The 20,021-nt window shown below is 42.6% G+C and overlaps 1 protein-coding gene across 1 annotated transcript in view; it reads right to left on the reverse strand.

The window, feature by feature from the left end:
* Positions 1-20,021, reverse strand: part of insra (insulin receptor a) — a 44,954-nt gene that overhangs the window by 9,881 nt on the left and 15,052 nt on the right. The window contains exons 3-10 of the mRNA XM_079172826.1: positions 11,404-11,740; positions 7,493-7,632; positions 7,100-7,244; positions 6,534-6,748; positions 5,204-5,330; positions 4,379-4,632; positions 1,564-1,731; positions 340-538 (exon numbers count right to left, since the gene is read on the reverse strand). Coding sequence (XP_079028952.1) covers positions 340-538; positions 1,564-1,731; positions 4,379-4,632; positions 5,204-5,330; positions 6,534-6,748; positions 7,100-7,244; positions 7,493-7,632; positions 11,404-11,740 — 1,585 coding nt within the window. The remainder of the gene's footprint in view (positions 1-339; positions 539-1,563; positions 1,732-4,378; positions 4,633-5,203; positions 5,331-6,533; positions 6,749-7,099; positions 7,245-7,492; positions 7,633-11,403; positions 11,741-20,021) is intronic.

Raw genomic sequence — 20,021 nt, forward strand, 5'->3', positions numbered from 1 at the left:
CTAAAATGAAGGCAAAGTTGAACTTGATTGAGTTTGACAACAAAGAAAAAAATAAATGCTTAACTGGTTTAATCCATCGTGACTTAAACCTTATTAAAAGCCAGTTCTCTTGAGGACATTCATAAATAATAAGGTTAATAAAGTTATATCGTATTCAATAAATGCTTCCGTTTACTTACAACGCATTATATGTACTTTTCTGCAGCTCGGGCTCTCTCAATCAAAACAAAAACAAAAGCCGGAGTTTGAAAATTGTTGGAAACAAACTACATAACATGGGTCTAGTTGATTTTATACCTTTAATTCTCATAAAGACAACTCTGTTGTCAGTTGTCTTACTTGATCTCAAAGACTTCATTGTGGAGGTAATTCTCGAAGGTTTTGCGGTACTCCGTGTCCTCTTTCTCCTTCTTGAGCTCCTTGTCGGTTTTGGGGCAGCTGCAGCATCGGGTCCTCTGGCCCTGCTCCTCCGTCTGGTTCCACTTCTGCTCCTCGTCACTGTCCACCTGAGTGGGCACCCGCGACGGCAACTTCATTCCTGGTGAAAGTCAGGGACGAAATGAAAATATTAATAAGTCAGACAGAATGGGAAGATTGGTGCAATAAACACAGACGCATAACTCAGGTTTTATGCACAAATATCCACGTACACACACACTCCTCCCACATAGTTACACGCCTGAAGGGCATGTCTGTCATCGTCACCTCCAGGTCCTCACCCTCTCTGGTGGAGATAAATTACCAGTGACAACTATCCCGCAGACTCTTATATTTCTGGGATGTGTGGGAGTTATGAGAGTTAAAAAGAGGAAAGTTTGGGCTCGGTTGTGCGCTTACATGGAAGGGCACTGATGGCATCCACGTAGGTGAGGCTGTGCCAGGAATAACTCAACCAAGATATAAGTCTGAACTCGGCCTGAACCCGAGCCGCATTGAGAGGGAAATCCCGATTGTCCCAATGCCAGGTTTCATGTAGTTTAAGCTACATAACACCCAAACAAACGCTCACCATAACCACACTTGATTTTCTTGCTCAGTGGGTTCAGAGTAGTACTTGGTTCAATTCACAAAGGGGTCATTATGCTTAACATGTGCTCGTAGGTCTACAAAGGCTGTTCTGTTGCACCTTTCCTGCTGAGAAACCACGCATAATGCAACTTAGATATACTTTTTAAGAGTTATGTCGGACCTAATAGCATTTTATGTACATGAAGTAACCTCAAAATCTATCAAGATAATGACGTTGAACTTGTTTGTTTTGGGTTATTATATTGGTGGTGTTTTGTAGGATTGTTAAGGTGTGGTCGTTGTTAAGATCGTCTGCTTTTGTACATAATGTGGGTCGATGTATATTTATGGGAAATTCATGATAAAATCTTATTACCCATCAAGGAGAATCAGAAGAAGTAAAGAGCTCTCCTTGAGAAGAGAGGAGCTCTTCTAGCAACGTAAAGATCGCAAGAGACATTCTTTCTCTCCCTCGCTCTCAGACAGTCGGACGCATGAAGCCACAAACACAGAAGCAGACACAACAACAGGACAACCACAAACAACATAGCTCACCCTTCTGACAGTAGTCAAACTTGTAGAGCTCGCTGGCTTCAGGCTGGCGCTGGCAGAAGACCAGGTAGTGAGTGATGTTTCCGTTGGGGTCATTCGGAGATTTCCACTTGAGGATGATCTGGGAGGACGAGTTGGACGAGGAAATGGGGTCCAGCGGGACAGACGGTTCTGCGGAGACATCACGGAAATACAGAGGTTTGATAAGTGAACAATCCCTTCATTTGCCGCTGAACAGCAGCTAGTTGCTTAAGAGTGACAACGAAAACATAAAACACATTTTATAAATACAAAGTAAAAAATGTGTGAGAAACGGGGTCCACACGATACATTTTGTTGACAAGCTGATGTTTTTGTAATAAAATGTCTCGACCATTTTGTTACAAATACGGCCAGCATATCAAATCATGAGCTGATTTTAGAGCTAAGCAATTCAGGATATTAGTTATTATCTTATATACGTAATTTGACTGATCATGATAATGCACTTTAGTGACTCTGTTCTCTCATCCCTAAAAAGGATTCTCGTTATTATTTCTCTGAGTCTTGAAGTTATTCAGTAAAAAGAACAAGAGCTGGAGAAGTCATGGTACATTGTTGTCACAGTTAACTCATTTCTTCAAATGAATCATTAGGATTTATCAAATATAGCAGAGGGGAAGTTCTGTTTCAATCTAATTTGCATTTCATGTTACAGTATAACTACTGAAACGCTGGCTGTGAACAGCTGACGCCTGCTTTGGGTATATGCAGTTATTATTTGTAGGTTTTGAAGATACCTGAAAGTTTTTGTCTCTTCATTGGTGTATTTCTACTTCATTGTGGTTTCCAGTGTGTAGTTAAGTCATTCTTTAAGTGTTAAGCTGTGGTTTGCATGTTCAGTTTCAGTTCTAGTTCTCAGTATTTTCACAGGTGTGGCATTCAAGATATTTACATTTGTTCTTATTTCTGTTCCTTTTTTAAAAATAGATTCATTATTTACATAGAAAATTGGAACTATAAAGTAAAGCTGCATTTATATTCATGCTTGATTGTGTTCTTGTTTACTGTCATAACCCTGGTTACCACATACACATGATATGCATCATGGTATGTGGAGCATCAGGGAAATTTCAGTATTTCATGTAAGACTACTGTGTACTTTGGAGTACCATGTATTTTCAAATTGCAAAACAAACTGCAATGTGACATATATTTTTCTATTCTTAATTCCGATCCTACTTAGTGAACACAGATTAGCAGCACAAACACAGGAGGCGTAAAGACCCGATTTGGTGTGTGATTCTCAGGGAATCTGGCACCAAGTTCTTGTTGTTGGTGAGAATGAAATGCAGAAGTTACACAATCATTGTTTTGAGACAGATTGTTCTTTTCTATCCTATTATACATCGAAATGTTGTTTTCTAATCTTTTCAATCTTTGCATCAAACATGGGCAGCTGACAAAATGTGTTGTTTCACGCTGCGAGTACAAAAAGAGGTCAACGACTGGCATCACCGTTTATCTGATTGTCTGCTGAGCCGTATTGTCAGTAGACGTGTGAATCAGATTTTCGAGAGGAAGGAAAACCCAAGAGACACTTTGCATCTTAAAAGTATCACGGCCTGAAGTGGACTGGGAAAGTATTGAAATTTGCACATTTGTAAGAAAAGCTTGGGAGGAAGGAGCGGTGCGCAGGGATGTCAGACTGAACCCTACGGAGACACAGAGATTGTGTGGGCCCTGCTTCATGACGGTGCAACACACTGGTCTGACTGCATTGTCAGACGAAGTTTCACCAGCAACAGCTTATTTGTAATGACAGCTTTGGCCTTCTGACGAGGTATGCCGGTTAGAGGTGACACAGCACCCCCCCCCCCCCAGGAACCTGAAGAGGTTTGCCAGACCTCTTCAAAACAACCCTCCCTTAACGCGGCCGTCTGTTTCGTGTGAGCGAGAGATGTCATGTTTGATGCGGTCTATCAGGAAGGAAGAGCACATTGTGTAAAAAGGAAGCCGGTTAGACGGGCCATCGTGACTGCGACAAAATCGACCTGCACACGACGCACGTCGTGGGTGGAAGAGTACAATGAACTACTGGGGGAAAAACGATTTATAATCTTGATGCAGACACCTTGCACGAGGCAGTGCCCTGTCAGTCGATGGCCCCCCAGGCGGACCCTGCCATCTGTCTTCCTCCTCCCCGTTCTTGTGCCAAGGACATTTTGGCAGCTGCCAGTCTGACGCTCACAACACTGAGTCCACTAGTCAATGATAGTAACACCACAAGAAACTTGGATTCAAAACGACCCTAAAAATAGTTCTAGCACAGTAGAAGAAATAGCCCTTTACCCTCGAAAGGAATGTAAGAACCCGTAACCTGGAGCTTCACACAACCTGACTTTTAATAACCTGGAAGACTTTGCGTAGAGGTTTCTTCTTTGAAATTGTCATTCGGTAGGAGACTGCAGTTGTGGGACACACAGTGATGGAATACGTGAAGCTAATAGTGATTGTCTGTTGTGTGTCTACAGGGATAACCTAATGGAAGGGCTGCTGCCTGATTCTCTCCTGAATCAGAAGATAGACGGCGGTTTCTTTCACACTTCCATAAAGGGCAGCCCACTGAAAGTCCGTGAGTCAAATCATCCGTTGATGACCCCCGACTTGAAATTCTGTCTTCTTTTCAAGAGGCTAGATCTATAAAGAACTTTGTGCTCTTGTAAACAACCTAATCATATACACCGTGGTTGTATAATATGAATGGTGATGACCTGATTCCAAGTTTAACTACATTTTTACTAAATAACACAATAACACAAATCTCAATCAGTCTTACTGGTGGCGTTGGTGCGAACATAGATGATCTCGCTCTTGGCTCCGTGGACCTGGTGCTCGTCAGAGGCCGACAGCTGGGTTTTCACCATGATGGCGTACTGCGTCCAGGGCTTCAGCGGCAGGATGAGATGACCCGGTTCAAACTGCTCTTTGTCCCCCTCTGTGGCTCGTCGCGGAGGGTCCACGTCAGCAATCGCCCAGCTGTTGGAGCCGCAGGCGTCCTGCCCGTCAAACTCGGTTACGTTCTGAAAAGGTCTATTGTGCGGAAGAACAATAACAGTATATGGGAAGAAAAAATGGTTAAACGTTGGCCTAAATTGTTTTCTAGTTGAGGGCAGATATTGAGTTTCAGTTCAATGTTTTACAGCATTGTTTTTTGACCAGTTAGAGTTTGCGAAAACATCACCGAGGCCCTCAAAAGTGATGCTGGTTCGGGTTCAAACAAATAATCTCTTCCAATTAATTCAAACACGGCGTGATTGACGTTTAGTTGAACAGGTGACTTCATATCTGTCGCTGTGGCAATGTTACTGCAGGAAGATGCATTTTCTAAACACAGCAACAGCCTGATCTATGGTGTTGAATCCAAAATGTTTCCTCATATCACCTCTCTCTGTCATTCAGGTGTCATGATTTGAAGCTGTTGTTTTCAGATGTTTACATGTTAACTGTTAAATAGTATATATGATATTACACAATATGTTATATGATTTCTGTGTCTTTATTCATCTTTTTCTTATCTGTTAGGTACTTAAGCAGCTGAAAACAATATTTTTCTGGCAGAGATCCATGTCTGATTGTGACTGATGGCTGAAGATTTACTTACGCTTCTTTGTAGAGCACCATGAAGCCCAGCAGGTCTCTGAAGTCTGGAGGCCAAAAGGGTTCCCACTTGACCATTATTTTATCGTTCATGGTTCGTATCTGGGTAAACTTCAACACATGGTTTTCACCTGAGAAAAGAGAGTAATCACTTAAAGGTGCAATGTGTAAGATATGGGCAGAGTTTAAAACTGAACTAACTTCATCCACAGAATGTGAAGAAGTTACAGTGTTGACGTATGTATTGTGTTGCAGAGATATCTACTGAAATGAGCATGGCATGCTAACCGACTAGCCCCGGCCCGTCCTGTCTTGTAATACAACTTGCTCCCCAAAGGGCAACAGTGAGTCTCTACAGCGTCCAGTCTGCCCTCAGTCCAGAAAACCGAGCTGCACCGAGCACGTGTCAATAATATATCCACGGTCCGTGTTCGCTTTGATTGTTTGTTTATTAAATTAAATCAAAAGTATTAGAAACGAGAAACCGACTCGCACCCTCGCCTCGCAGTTTGTACATTTTTTTCTACTCTTGCCATGCTGTTCACTTTTTTATTGGATTTTATTTTAAATTTGTACAACTGTTGATTGTAAATTTAGATGGGTCTGATGCTGAGCCTTGTTTGTTTGGAGCATGTGGCTAAGGCTTACACAGTGCACCTTCAAAAGCAATGCACAGCAGTTCACAAGTAAAGTGAGAAATGATTTAAGTCTTTAGATCTCTTGTTATTGGAAGATATCAGTGGAGAAACATCTGCTTCTGTTGATAAAGTATGAAATATGCCAAAGCCGCCTACCTCCACCTACTCAATCATTAGAAGTAGATAAAATGTGACACTGTGGGCCCTCCTTCAGACAAAGCTAAGATAACGGTGCCAGATCTTGGTCCTCTGATCCTGATTTTGGTTACGAGAAAGTATTTCAAATTTTTAAGCATCCAATCCCCCTCCATCGTCCTCTCTTTACTGCCTTGCTCTTATGTCAAAGAAATGTGTCAAAGACATATGAAAGGGAGACTATCGTGTCGCCCACTGCAACCTGTGTCTTAACTTGAATTGCACATGTAGTTTAAGGTGGAAAAGACAGGAATAGTACAACACCTACATGTTACCATGTTGACATTTATCGTTGCTGTGCTCTGTTGGTTGTTCCTAGTTAATCTGCGTCAGTAAACGGTTGTCCAGAAGACACTTGCGAACATAAAAGGGACAGGAAATGACCATCATAACAATAACTATGACTACGTCTGCGTCTGTACCAGGGCAGACTCTTTGTGTTTTCCGCTGCCATAGCAGCTCCTGCAGCCACTGACATGTCGTCAGAGCGGAGGTACTTACATGACGCCTGGTCTCCGTTGGTCTTGGAGGCGATGTCGTTCTTGACTTGCCGCTCCTTGGTCCCCGTCACCTCCTCCATCTTGCGGATCTCGGACATGCAGAGTTTGGGGTTGTAGTGGAAAAACATGCGTCCCTGCAGGATGGTCAGCTTGTGTTTGGACCAATCCCAGAGCTGCCGCAGGTTCTGGTTGTCCAGGGCATAGAATGAGTGATTCCTGGAAAAGAACACACAAGATTGCATGAGACATATTCTTCATTCTACACGTGACATTTAGCTCAGGACATTATTGGAGAGAAACATTAATAGAAAAGTATTTCAGCATGGTTAGCCTACAATTTGCATCATATGCCTGACCTCTGCCATTTCTACTGTAAGTGTAGGCCATTGTGCTACAAGTGGCTTCCACCTCGTCTGAATGAAGCCTCACATATGATTTGTCTAACCAAAAACAGCCACCACAGACAGACATTTTGAAAAGGTCAGTCCTTCCGCTTTTAACTCATAATTACAGGAGGCGGCTCCGACATGGCGAGTTTAAGATGAGACTCAAAAGACGGCATCTCACCCGATGTCCAGTTCCTCTCCACGAATAACACGGAGTTTGCGGAAAAAAGAGAGGGATACGAGGGCGTAGGAACGTCGCACTGACAGGTAGCCAGTGATCTCCTCCAGCTGGCCCAGGCTGGCCTCCAGTTCAGCTGCTATGTTGTCTGCAGAGAACCAAAGGACACAAGTCCCGAAGTGACTTCAGGTTCTACAGAATTCTTAAGTCTTTTCTGCTGTGTTTTACATTTTGGTTTCATCTTTTACACATTTTCCTATTTAAGCTGTTCAGACACAAAACAACTCATGTGTTTTCTTCAACCGTACACATTTGTTGTGTAGTGCCAGCCCCTTAGCTGTTCTGTTGATCTGTTGCATACTGTCATTTCATTCCACCAAACAAACATATACTCACTTCCTCTACGCATGTTGATCACCAGGCTCCCATTAAGAACAGTGCAGCCTCTCAAAGCCTGGGCAGTCGTGACAGAGTCCACAAGGCTGTAACCCATACATACCTTGGGACAAAGCCCTGCACAGGGAGTGCAGTTGATCCTGTAGAGCAAAAGGAAAATAAAATATTTCAAGAAAATGTGTGCATGACAACAATGTGTGTGTGGCTGCTAGGAATGACAACTTGGGAGATGTATTTTGAAGTCATTTTTCACTTCTGTTTTTCTGCGAGCGACACGTTTAGCACACAGGTAGTGATGTGATCTACTCCCAAAATATTCATTGCTGCTTTAAATGTCTTGGCTTGACTGTATGTATAACGAAAACACTGGAAATTAAGTTTGAATGAACTGAAAAATGAACTGACCCCGAGCCTTAACCGTAAACAACAGAGTTAAACAACCCGGCTTACATAACGCTTTCATAACAGATATATGGCCGTGGCTTTTGTGTGTCAACCATGTCAACCCATTTCCTGACAAGCCGTCTGCACCATCCCCACACTCATAATGCGGCGAGTGAAAACTTTGATGAGGTCAAATCTAAAGTACACGGCAACCTCTGCAGCGGAGGTCGACCGATTTTATAAGGCCAAGTAGTTTGTGAGCCAAGTAGGTAGTTTGGAGTGTAGCCCCGCCCCCACAATCTGAATGAACAATCTTTGACTCCATTACAGACAAACTGGAGCTGAACATTCAAGTCAACGTAATAATACCTAAAAAAAAAAATACATCCGGATCACTGAACATTAAACATAAAGCAATGAATAGGCCGACCTAAATAAATACCCATAAAAATCTCAAGCTGAACATCAAACAAACCGTTTCTCGCTGTGACATCAGCTGGACTTTGTGATGTGCTTTACTTCTGTCGGCTTCTTATGAAAACACTTAATAAACCTGTTTATTGACAATTTAATTATTAGTACGAGAACATTTTAAAGTGTGATTTGATGGATTATGTTGTTGTTTGTTTTTAATAATGGGCAATAAGCCGTTCTGTGGTTTATAAGCCAGTATTACTTCTGCTGCTTGTCCTGTAACATCGTTGAATGGTTTTCCTACAAACCTTTAATGTTGCTGCACATTCCCGGGGTCACAAGAATCCTAAAGGGTGCGATTTCTATTCATGAATGTATAGTTACACATCTGGATTATTCGGACGAGAAAACAGCTAATTAAAGTAAATTAAAGTTGAAACAGTTGAATGATTTATCTTCCTTCCTGTCTGCTGGTCTTGTATCGTTGACAAAGAGCTGATAGTCATTATATATTCCAGAGATAACTTTTGTGGGGAGAAATAAACTGAAAACGTATCAGAAATGACATCAATACCACTTTGTCTGCTTGCTGCAAAATGTTAGCCAACATGTTGCAACTTTCTTTTCTTTTTTTTAAGGTTTGGAATTTCGGGGTAAAGGCGACGATTAGACGGTGATGGGCTGTTTGCTCTGTGACCATTGTCCTGATTGTGTTACAGTATTCTTTGTGTTTTTATTTACATGTGTTTATGGCACAGTTCATCTAATCTACAAAAGTATAAATACATAAGACTTCTAAAAGAGGTAATAAACGATATTAATGACAACTTTCAACAACAAAACAAGCCACCCATGCGACACAAAGAATCATAAGCCCAACACAAGAGATATACTAGCTGAGAAGTGTGTCTCCATTTTGCAAACAGAAGTAGGTTGTGGGCATCGAGTCTTTATCTGGCTCACAACGCTCCTGATCCATCTTGACCTTTTTCTCGCTCTAGTGCCACATCTGTACTTTCAGCCGAGAGACTCATAACGCCTTTGAGTACACCGCTTATCCACAAAGCACTTTCATTTCCACAGCTTAGTTCAAAGCCAGTGACGAGGAGGAGGGGGAGGGGGGGGCGCAAAGAGAAGAGATGCACCATAGGGGGAACAGAAAGGGAGTCAAAGTAGAAAAGCTGAGATGGGAGTGCAGCAGGGTTCACCACAAGTCGAGTAGACTGAAGGTTTACATGAGATTGTTGATCACCTGACAAGAAGTGATCAAATCTGCACATGGAGAGGGTTAATGAACTTTGTTCAAGCATTATTCCAAAGACTTGAGCTGCTTCTACTTAAGCTATAGCTGTGCAACGTAGGCAAAATAGAATTTTATAATATCATTCAGATATTTGTATTAACTAGATCGCCACCCAATTGATCAGGTGATCCTAGATTAAAACAAAACACAAGTTAAAACCTCATGCGGTTCGCATAAATAAAGATACTTTTAGTTTGGTACTGTGTGTTTCTTCAATGTTCAGAGCTGCACAGATTATTGTGAGTTAATGAGATTCTCAGTCATCATTGCTGCGTCACAAATGAGCACGTCTGGATGTGTATGCCTTCCTTGTCTGATTCAAAACTTTGGAACTGAACAGTGAATGAAAATCAATCGCAGTCTTTTCTTTCACAACAATGGCTGGGCTGCACTTGAGCAAGGCACTTCACCCTCATCTGCTCCAGTGGAGCAGGATCTGCTCAGAGAGTCCCTCTAGAAACCTCTCAGGTGTGGACGGACAGTGACTCTGTGAATGTGACGCTGCATGTTGTTAGAACGGAGATGAGGTCCTTGGCAAATCCTCGGTTATAAAATAAAAAATTGAACACGCGTTACTTTTCCTTGTCATCACTGTGAAGGCCCAACAGTCTGTCCCGAATGCCTCTCCCGACTATCCTGGTGTTCAAATGCCACGTAGTCAACTAGCCAGTCAAGTCGAAACAGAAGACGACGAGTCTTGAAAACTCCAGCTGCGTTTTCAACCCCCTGCTCGAGCAGAATGATTAGGGCTGACTGGAGCGTCTCGCAGGCACACCCGCACTAATCAACAGCCCTGTCACGGTCAATGAAAGGTGTCAAAGAGGGATGCGATAAAGCTCACTGGCAAGTCAACCAGAAGTCTGCTCGGAGGCAGCTCCGGAGATACGCACACAACAGGTCGTAAATTATAGATGTAGAGAAAAGGGCGGGGGGGGGGGGGGGGAACCCCCCCCACCCCCACACTTACTATAGCTTTCACACTGCAATGCAGACACCAGCGGTTGGTTCACAAGCAACAATTTGTGCAGCGTGGGAGCCAGAAAAAAAAAAAGGCTAGCTGGTGGACACAGAGTCAAAGTCAGAAACGTAGATGTGCCAGACTTCCTAATGCGCTGCAGCACTTTGACCTTTTTCTGTCTGCACTCTCACACACATGGAGAAAAAAAAAAAAAAAAGAGGTGTGTGTGTGTGTGTGCGTGTGTGTGTGTGTGTGTGTGTGCACCTAATCGGAGAGCCTTCTGAGCTCAGCAGGGGGAACTTGAGTTCACACACTGTCACAGTGTGCTACAAACACAGTGACAAGAGCTACATTCATTCTTTCTTTATGTTATTGTTGTTGTCAAAGCTGATGTATTGTTGAATCATTGGTTCTTATTGGACTGCTAAATCACATCCTTTGTGTATAATTGTCTGTTCTAAGATAAACTAGTATAGATGGCCTACTTTTTATTTCTTGTATTAGTTTATTCTTCCTACCTTTTGTGCTACTAATCTGTCCGGGTCAAACACAGCAATTAAATGATTACTGCATGACACCCGTGAGTCTCTTTGATAATAATCAGTTTGTACAAAGCAACAAACGATTTGTAAATTAAGGCATTGTTGACATTTTTAGGAATGGGATGGAATTAGATGGGTTTTTAGGGGACTAAAGGAGAATCAACAAGTCGCCTGTGTAAAGGCCCAGGAGGATCAAATGTTGACGTGGATGTGTGCGTATGCATGCGGAATATTAAGCCGGCTTCACTGATCACACATTGTTCCATTCGACCATCGAGAGCCCATCGGACCGGCACGAGTGTCCACTTACGAGGAGGAGTTGACGGTCGTGAAGCCGGAGGGACACTCGGGGATGCAGGCACCGTTGTGGATGACGTACTCGTGGCAGTCGGGGTGCGTGCTGTGCTCCTTCTCTCGCTTGCACTTGTTGTGGAGGTCCTGGCAGAAGGCGAAGGAGACGCAGCGCCAGCCCTTGTAGACAAAGCGGTTTTCGGGGCAGCGCTCCACACAGCTGTCCTCGTGCTGGAGGCCGCGGCACGCCACGCAGTGACCGTCCGAGTGGGGCTTCAGGCAGCCGCCCAGGCACTGGTCGTGGCAGCACTGGTCGTCCATGGTGCAGGCTCGATGTTTACACTGAACAGGGCACACTGAATGTGAGAGAGAGGGGGCAACGAAGTTAGTGAAGCCACGGTTATAGTGAAGGTTATCTAAAATGTACAAGTATTAAGGACTGAACGTGAGCTGCAGGAAGAGAGACTGGAAACTGAGGCTTATTGGCATTCAAACACATTACGTAGGATTTCCCAAAGTGACACGGCTGATTTTAATCTCCAATGACAATACGTCTTAATATTTCCACCTCCACAGAAATCTCATACGGTGAGATCTCTCTGTCAGCGGGAGATAAATCCCTCCTCGCTGCACGAGCCAGCAGCCCAGAGGACCATCTGTCATTGGCCAACAAGCATGCTGAATACAAACAGTGGGGATCCTCCAATAGCTAAAAGAAAGACAGACACTTAGCCAGAGGGCTTGGTGAAAGTGAGACGGGGGGGGGACATTCGAGTGACACACGTGCAAGATGTATTTGCTGGGTTTCTTTTTGGTTCTTTAAATGGCTTTCAAGCACATTTCACGAGTGACTAAACTAGTATAAAATGTAGTTAATGTAAAAAAAAAAAGAGAAATCTTGCGGCCTGTCCTTAACGTTTCCAACTTTGTAAACCACTATGACAGATATGGATACATCACAACATCTAAAAGCAATATATCTAAACATCAAAGTGTCTGGTTGATTAGTGCTGAAACACTGATTTGATTAATTGATATATACATAAAATGTATTAACAATAACTGTGCCATTGATTTATCACATCAAGCAAAAATGGCAAATAGTCACTGGTTCCAGCATCTCATTGGTGCAGATTTTCAGCTTTTCTCCGTTTTATACAATTGAAAATGAAATACTGGACTTTAAGATGAACACAGCATGGTAGATGAAGTTGTCCCTTTGGGTTGTGGGAAATTGCGATGGATGGTTTCATTATATTAATGGATTCATCAAAAAATAACTCAGAGATCAACTGATAAATGATCCTTAGTTGAAGCCCTGCAGTTGTTGCACAAAACTGTGTCGCAAATAGCGTAATCCAAATACTCTCACATCATCAATACAATGACACACGATAAATATCTAAATATATAAGACTGATCTAGAAGAGGCTACACTAATGCACAGGACTCTTTCTGGCAACACAAGCTCTTTGTGAAACCCCGACAGAAAGATTCTGTGTCCCGACATTCACACAAACACTGAAGTTCAGTGATGTTTTTCGGGGGCGTAAACACAATAATTTAAAGACAGAGACGAGTCTGTAGGTCGGCCGTTTGTGCTCATGTCTGCATGTGTGTGTGCCTGTAAATCAGCCTGTTACACAACAGTAGACTCTCAGGATTTGTGTGTGTGTGTGTTGTGGTCTCAGTGTAGGTGTGAGGACAAGTTTGCAAGGACGGATGGAGGCTTCTCAGAGGTAAACACAGCTGACTGACCTGCCCGCTGAGATAATCCACATTAGGACTGTTCGACAGCAGGGGAGATAATCATCGCTGAGGTCCGGGGCGGGTTACAGGTCAGACCGTAAAGTTGTCAGTATGCGTGTCCTTTACGGGTCTGAGCACATATCCAGCCACATAAACAAAAAAACAAGATGTGAGCTGTGCTTCCTTTTACAGGAGACAATTACTCTCAATAGTCTTGTTCTTATTTTCCTTGCTTTCTATTGTTGAGCATTAGTCCATAACTGCTTGGTTTCATTAGTGTCATGAGGTCAGCCATTAAACAAACAAAACAACATGGACCCCCTGTCCTCTTACGCTCACCGAGCTAAGCTCCTGGAGCGTGTGTTTGGGGCCGACGGCGTCGACATGAGAACGGCAGTTTGAGGGGAAAAGGGGGGGGGGGGGGGGGCTAAGGGGGGCATTGTGCTAAAAAACGAATGATATAACAACCTTTTTATCTACGTCAGCCTGCTAGTCTAACTCATCTACTCCGCGGTGGGACTTACAAAGACCACTGAAAAACAAAAATGCTCTCCTGATACTATGTTCTGCTTCCCTCTCCAAAGTGTATTTCAACTTTATTACAAAGTTGCTGCCCTTCAACTTTCTTTTTCTCGCCCTCAAATGTGCGCATGCACACCTACACATATGCACGCACACATACACATATGCACTCACATATGAACAAAAGCGTTGCTGTCTGCTCACACACACACACACACACACACACACACACACACACACACACACACACACACACACACACACACACACACACACACACACACACACACACACACACACACACACACACACACACACACACACACACACACACACACACACACACACACACACACACACACACACACACACACACACACACACACACTCCTGATCCTGCAGCAGGGCTCCATGTCGCAGCACAGGCCCAGCACCAGATCCACCCTCAGCCTTAGCCAATGTGTTGGCTAGCCGTAGAAGCTAGCCATTCAAAAGGCCTCTCACATCTCCAAGGAAGACAGCCTGCATAGTTTAACCCTTTGTGTCCCTCCCGCTCCCCTCACAGCCAATCAGGCAGCAGCACAAGTGCGGGTTCGACTGCTTTTCTACTAATCTAAAGCACAAGTAGTTCCTATTAAATACTTCTGATTTTTTCTTTTTGGGTCATGCACATAAATCTTGACATTCGGATGAACACAGCGCTCCAGGAAAATCTTGTTATTCAGAAGTCCTCGTTGAGAGAAACGTGGTGCTTTCAGCCATAAATGGGTTCAAACTCGCGCTGAGACAATCATGTTATGTTAGAACGCCTCCCATGATGCATCATGTCTCATCATGTTCTCAACTCATTAGCACTTTTTACAGAGTTCTACAAACTCAAATAAATAATGATAAAATGTACGTACTTAAGACACTTTGTTCATCTTTTTTTTCTGCCCAATGTCTAGTATATTATGTCTGATTAAAATGTTTTACTTCAAAGTGGATGCTTTTTGAGCAACAATCCATTAAATGTTGCAACGGGCAGTTAATTATTGTTCAGTGATGACTATATTTTGGTCAACCTCTAATGTAGAGAAACCACACAGTCCTGTTCAGATATAAAACATTGCATTAAAGCTGAAACAATTAGTGGTTTGACTGTCGATTAAGCGTTTCATCTGTATTATCAAGGAGGAAGTTCAAATATTGTCTCAAATATTGAAGTTCAACAATATCTCTCACAACTTGTAATGGGTATTTTTCATTTTATTGACATTTCATTGGTCTATTAATCGATTAGTTAACAGATCAACAAGCAGAACATTTGTTGGAAACTATTTTCATAACCGTTTAATCCCGTTATCCTTTATCTAAACTGTATCTGGTTCAAGCTTCTTCAGTGCAATGGCTTTCTGCTTTATATCATTTTAAATTACATATCTTTAGATTCTGATCTGGTGGCTGGACAAAACATTTTGAAAGACTTTTCTTCAGAACTTGATGGGCATTTTTATTTATTTTTATACTTTTCAATCCGAGTAGATAATAATAATAATAATAGATTGTCAGTTGCAACAATGCAAATGTTACATGTCGGATTTTTGTTTTTGCCAGAGGCACCAGTGGGAAAAAAAAAAAGAGTAAATGTGGATCGATTAATTCCCGTGACTTCAAAAAGTGCCAAAAGGGCAACTTCTTTCCTGAAGCACCAAAACAATCCACTCGCTGTCCAACAAATTTGTACAGTTCACTTGGCCAACAACGGACTTGGCTGCAGAGTTAAAATCAATGATTGTAGTTGATCCTAAATAAGCGGTATTACTCAACATCAGACAGGCTTCTGTAATATCAACAACAGTGACCACACTGAAGCAGACAGACTCGTTTCTTGTGTGCTTGTCAAAAAGGTTTTCAAGGTCCCCCCCCCCCCCCCAAGCCATCTTTGATCTCCCCAGAGTGAGGAGACTGTTTCGGGTGAGTTTGTCGCTCTTTCCTTAAAACATGCAAATCTCTAAATAAGGGCCCACTTTCTTTACACTCATTATAGACCCTTCAGCTAGCGCCGTCCATGAAGAGCAGAGGTCTTTTCTCAATGTGTCAATTAGTTATGCGCAGCTTGAGTTTGCTCTTGTCAGCATCTCCGCTACTTATCTTCCATTTGGACGGCGTAAAATCACCCGACAACAATAAATCAATGGGATTTTTGGGAGACGAGTGCTGGGTCGCCAGTTGGACTTATGTCTGTTTACATTCAAGCTACATATTCCTTTTAAAAGTCTTGAGTCTTGAATGCTCGTATCGCCTGTTTGAACTCCTTATCCATATTACTCCGGTTCCTCTGGCACACCGGTCAGTCTGATCTCTTGTCACGCGTTCTTTTTGTGCAAAGTGCAGCGGGATCACATGAAGGCTGGGAAATAATGCTCTTTATCTCATCAGCAGAGCCACACCATGAGATGCTCGATCCTCCGAGCCTGAAACAAACATCAGCAACAAGCCGACACAACTCAGGGCCCCTGTGTGACAGAGAATAACACACCCCGTCAGGGAGATGCCATCTTGGAAATGGGAGGTGAAGAAACAGAACAACGTGGGGTGTGGAAAAGGCAGAAAGAATCCACATTGCTTGCAAGGAATGACTCATACAATACATAAACAGCTCCTTGTCTGCTGTCTGCAACCACACTGTATGGAGAGTTATCTATTTAAATGTTTGTTGTTTCTACAAACATCAAAATGCACACCAGGAAGCCTTTAGTATTGGACTGTAGTATATTTAGTAATTGTATTTATACAGGCAAGGAGATCCACACTTCACAGTACTCTAAACTAAACTAAAGGCTTGCTGCCTAAAATCGAGAGCCTCCGTACTCGTCATTAACCACAATCCTCCCAAAAATCATTTTGTGGTGAGTTTTTCCAAGTTCCCTTTTTTTGGCAGTGATGAAACGGGAGCATAATCGGGCTTTTTGCGTCAAGATCATATTAGACCCCAGAAAATGGGAACGCGGTTGTGCGCTGGTTGGTAATTAAAATTCCACGGCTATGATGAGGGTAGTATTTAGTTTCTTATGAAAGGAGTTTTTTTTAGCTGAAGGCCCAGAAGAGAAGAATCCAAAGAAGAACAAATAAAGTGTCCTTGAAGACGGCGATCTCTGTTCTAAAGCATCAAAAAAAGAATTTGCCATCATTGACATGTTAATAGTGCTTTTATCAGTGAACTATTGGAGGAAGTCATGTCTGAAAAGCTCTGCTTGCGCACACACAAAGTTACAACATTTCAGAGGTGCACGACAAAGCGCCGGGACCGCTTGCGGAGCCTTCGCACACCACGCGCAGGCCGTGATTACGTCATTTTTGGCTTCACTAACTGCGCGTTTAAACCGAGCTTTAGAGTAATTACTGCTCTCTGCCCCGATGTCATTAATACAGAGATGGCTGCTGGTTTCCTCCCCACTTTCAAAACATGTCTCTGCCTACTGCAGCTCCCTCTATACCTTTAATAAGAACGAGATGGCAGCGAATGAAGATGGATGGATTAAATCAATAATGAATCAGTTCATCGAGATCAGGACGTTCTCGTCGGGGTGTTGACTTTGACTCGGGACGGGGACATTGGGCAAATGCTACAATGCTAAATTCTCTATAATTACATTGCATTGACAGTGACTCTAACAGCCCCAGGCTTTGTTGACTGAAGACAATCCAGATTAACATCTCGCATCTCTGAGTTTAGGCTTTATACAAGTTGAGGGTAATTACTAATAATCAAATATTTATTAAATGGTTAAAAGAGCTGAAATCCATTAGCTGTCAAAATCACCTGGGGCTCTGGGAAATTGAGATGGGCATTTATTGCTGTTTTGGACATTTTAGGAAGTTAACATGTAATCTATTAATTGATTAATTGATAATGAAACATTTCTGCTAGTTGCAGCACTTAAACCAAGAAACAGCAGAAGCAGGATCTGAGATTCACCTAGACTGAGATTTAGTTATCACAAGAACTACATCTACAAGTGAAAACCAAAAGACAAACTGTTCAATTGCATTCAAATTAAAGCAAAATGAAGTACGTCATAGAGAAAAGGTTCCAAATGTTTCCAGCACGAACCACTTGTCAGCTGGTCTGACCCAGCAGCAGGTTCAGAGATGACTCCGGCAGCAACAGGAAACGTAAACAATTTCATTAACTGGCCCCGGCCTCCGTTAATAGAACAAAAACACACGAACAACATGGAAAAACACTATTTTTTTTAATGCGGCCCTGCCTGTCATCGGAAGGCAGGATATCCAGTCGGCCCGTGACTGGAATAGAAATGATAAAGACTGAGCACTCAGTGATGTGCAATTACGCCGCCTGCTCTACAGGCTAATGACGCACGCCTCGGCCTTGAATCTTCATTTCCTTCCAGTGTCAGGCCGAAACAATCACCAGCTCTGTGACGACTCGTCATAACATCAAAACCATTTATGTGGCATTCACGTCATGAATGCAAATTATATCTTATCCAAGCGACTACAGCACAGGTACTGCTGCTCTTTGGATAATTTGAAGAAATATGTTATTTTTTACTGTTGACGCTTGTGTCTTTCGAGTGCATGTTTTCATTGTTGTTCAGCAGTGCCGACAACAGATTATGTGGATGAAAAGAAAATCTGGGAAGTAAACATGACGAGTGATTCAGACTGAGAGGAATCCTCTTAAGAGAACTCAACAAATAGTACTCCACCGATTCCTAACAATGTGGGACTCACGATGGAAAGGTTAAAAAAAAAAAAGGATCAAAAAGGATAAAGCAGATTAATAACACAAATGGAAGAAATCAAAAAGCAGCATAACAGTGGAAGTTATACAAGTTGCAAAATATACTCTTTTAAGTTTTGGATGTACACTTCTAGTTCCATTTTCTACTTCAACATGTTTACAATAGATTTTCTGTTCGGCTTTCCTTGTACTGCGGGAAAAACACTCTCAAAGACGCCAAGATCAATGACAGCCGACTCCCTGAATTAACTACTTTTCACAAAACATCTTCAAGAGCACCATTACATAATGTTTCTCCTTTCTCCAAAAGAAATATGAAGGCCTCGCTCTGACGCATCAGTCACACTTCATGGAGTGAGGTGTTACAATATTAAACAATGGCGATATTTTTGCAACACAGCATACAAAGGAAAATAAATTTGGTACAGCTAAAACAGATTTCCCCGGCAACACAAAATTACTTTCCCAAATAATACAAACCCTGTTTAATACAAAAATAACAAAATAAACTTATATAAAAGATCTGGATCACAGGCTCGTGTAACTTGTGAGAGTGGATTAAAAAACATTTTCCTGTGGGTCTGATGTGAGCGCATACAGCGGCGAAGAAACGCTTGTCGGCCCAGCTTTAACGAATGCCTGACATGTCTGGGATTCCATGGGAATGGCTCCAGGAGCTGAGCGGAGAGGGTTCGCAGGGTGCAGCTCCACAAGACTGAGTGCCAGAGCAGTTAAGTCAGCTCAAAGGAAAGGACTCATGGTGTGTGTGTGTGTGTGTGTGTGTGTGTGTGTGTGTGTGTGTGTGTGTGTGTGTGTGTGTGTGTGTGTGGGGGGTCCGAGAGCATTCTGGATTTAGGCTTGTAGAATAGCACTCTGCATACTGAACCATGAAGAGAGTAGACTGTCAAGGCTGGATTTATACGCATCTGTCTGATTCCCTTTTCTATTTTCAAGGATGATAACAAACCAAAGTTTTGTGATAGAATTCATACAACAAAATAAGTTTACTAATTAGGTTATAAGGTCACTATATACGCGTCGTAATCTACACAATTACACGAGTAGGGGGTAATAAACAGAGGGTGTGTATTTCAAGTCATGCCACTTTGCTAATATAAATATCAACGTCAGCACAGCGGCTTTATTTTCTTGCTCTGTGGAGTGTTTTAAATGTCATCTCAAGACCTTTATAATTCAACCTTTTTGTTATTATTCGTTAACAATTTTCACTCGTCTTTGGGTCAAACTTTCATTCAAATGTTTCACTTGTTATATGAAGCAAGGGATCTCTGTCTGTACACGTGTGTATGTGTGTCCTTATGCATATCTCCAGAATCGTGGATCCGATCTACTTCACACTTGGCGGGTGTATTGTTGATGCGCAGTGTCGACTTGCAACATGGACACGCGCCATGTTCAACATGAATAAACTTTGAATAAATAGCGATCTGTGCAGCAGAGGGGGCGGGACTTCAGGGCTCTGCGGACAGAGCTGAGCATGTCGTCGACGGCTGCAGCTCAGTGACTGCAGTTCACTTTTGGCTGCTGGCTGCTGGATATTCTAACGTTGCAATTTAAACTCTTCTTCACTTCCCTGGAGTCATCGAGAGATGAAC

The sequence above is a fragment of the Pholis gunnellus genome (genome assembly GCF_910591455.1).
Source record: "Pholis gunnellus genome assembly, chromosome: 14".
NCBI lineage: Eukaryota > Metazoa > Chordata > Actinopteri > Perciformes > Pholidae > Pholis > Pholis gunnellus.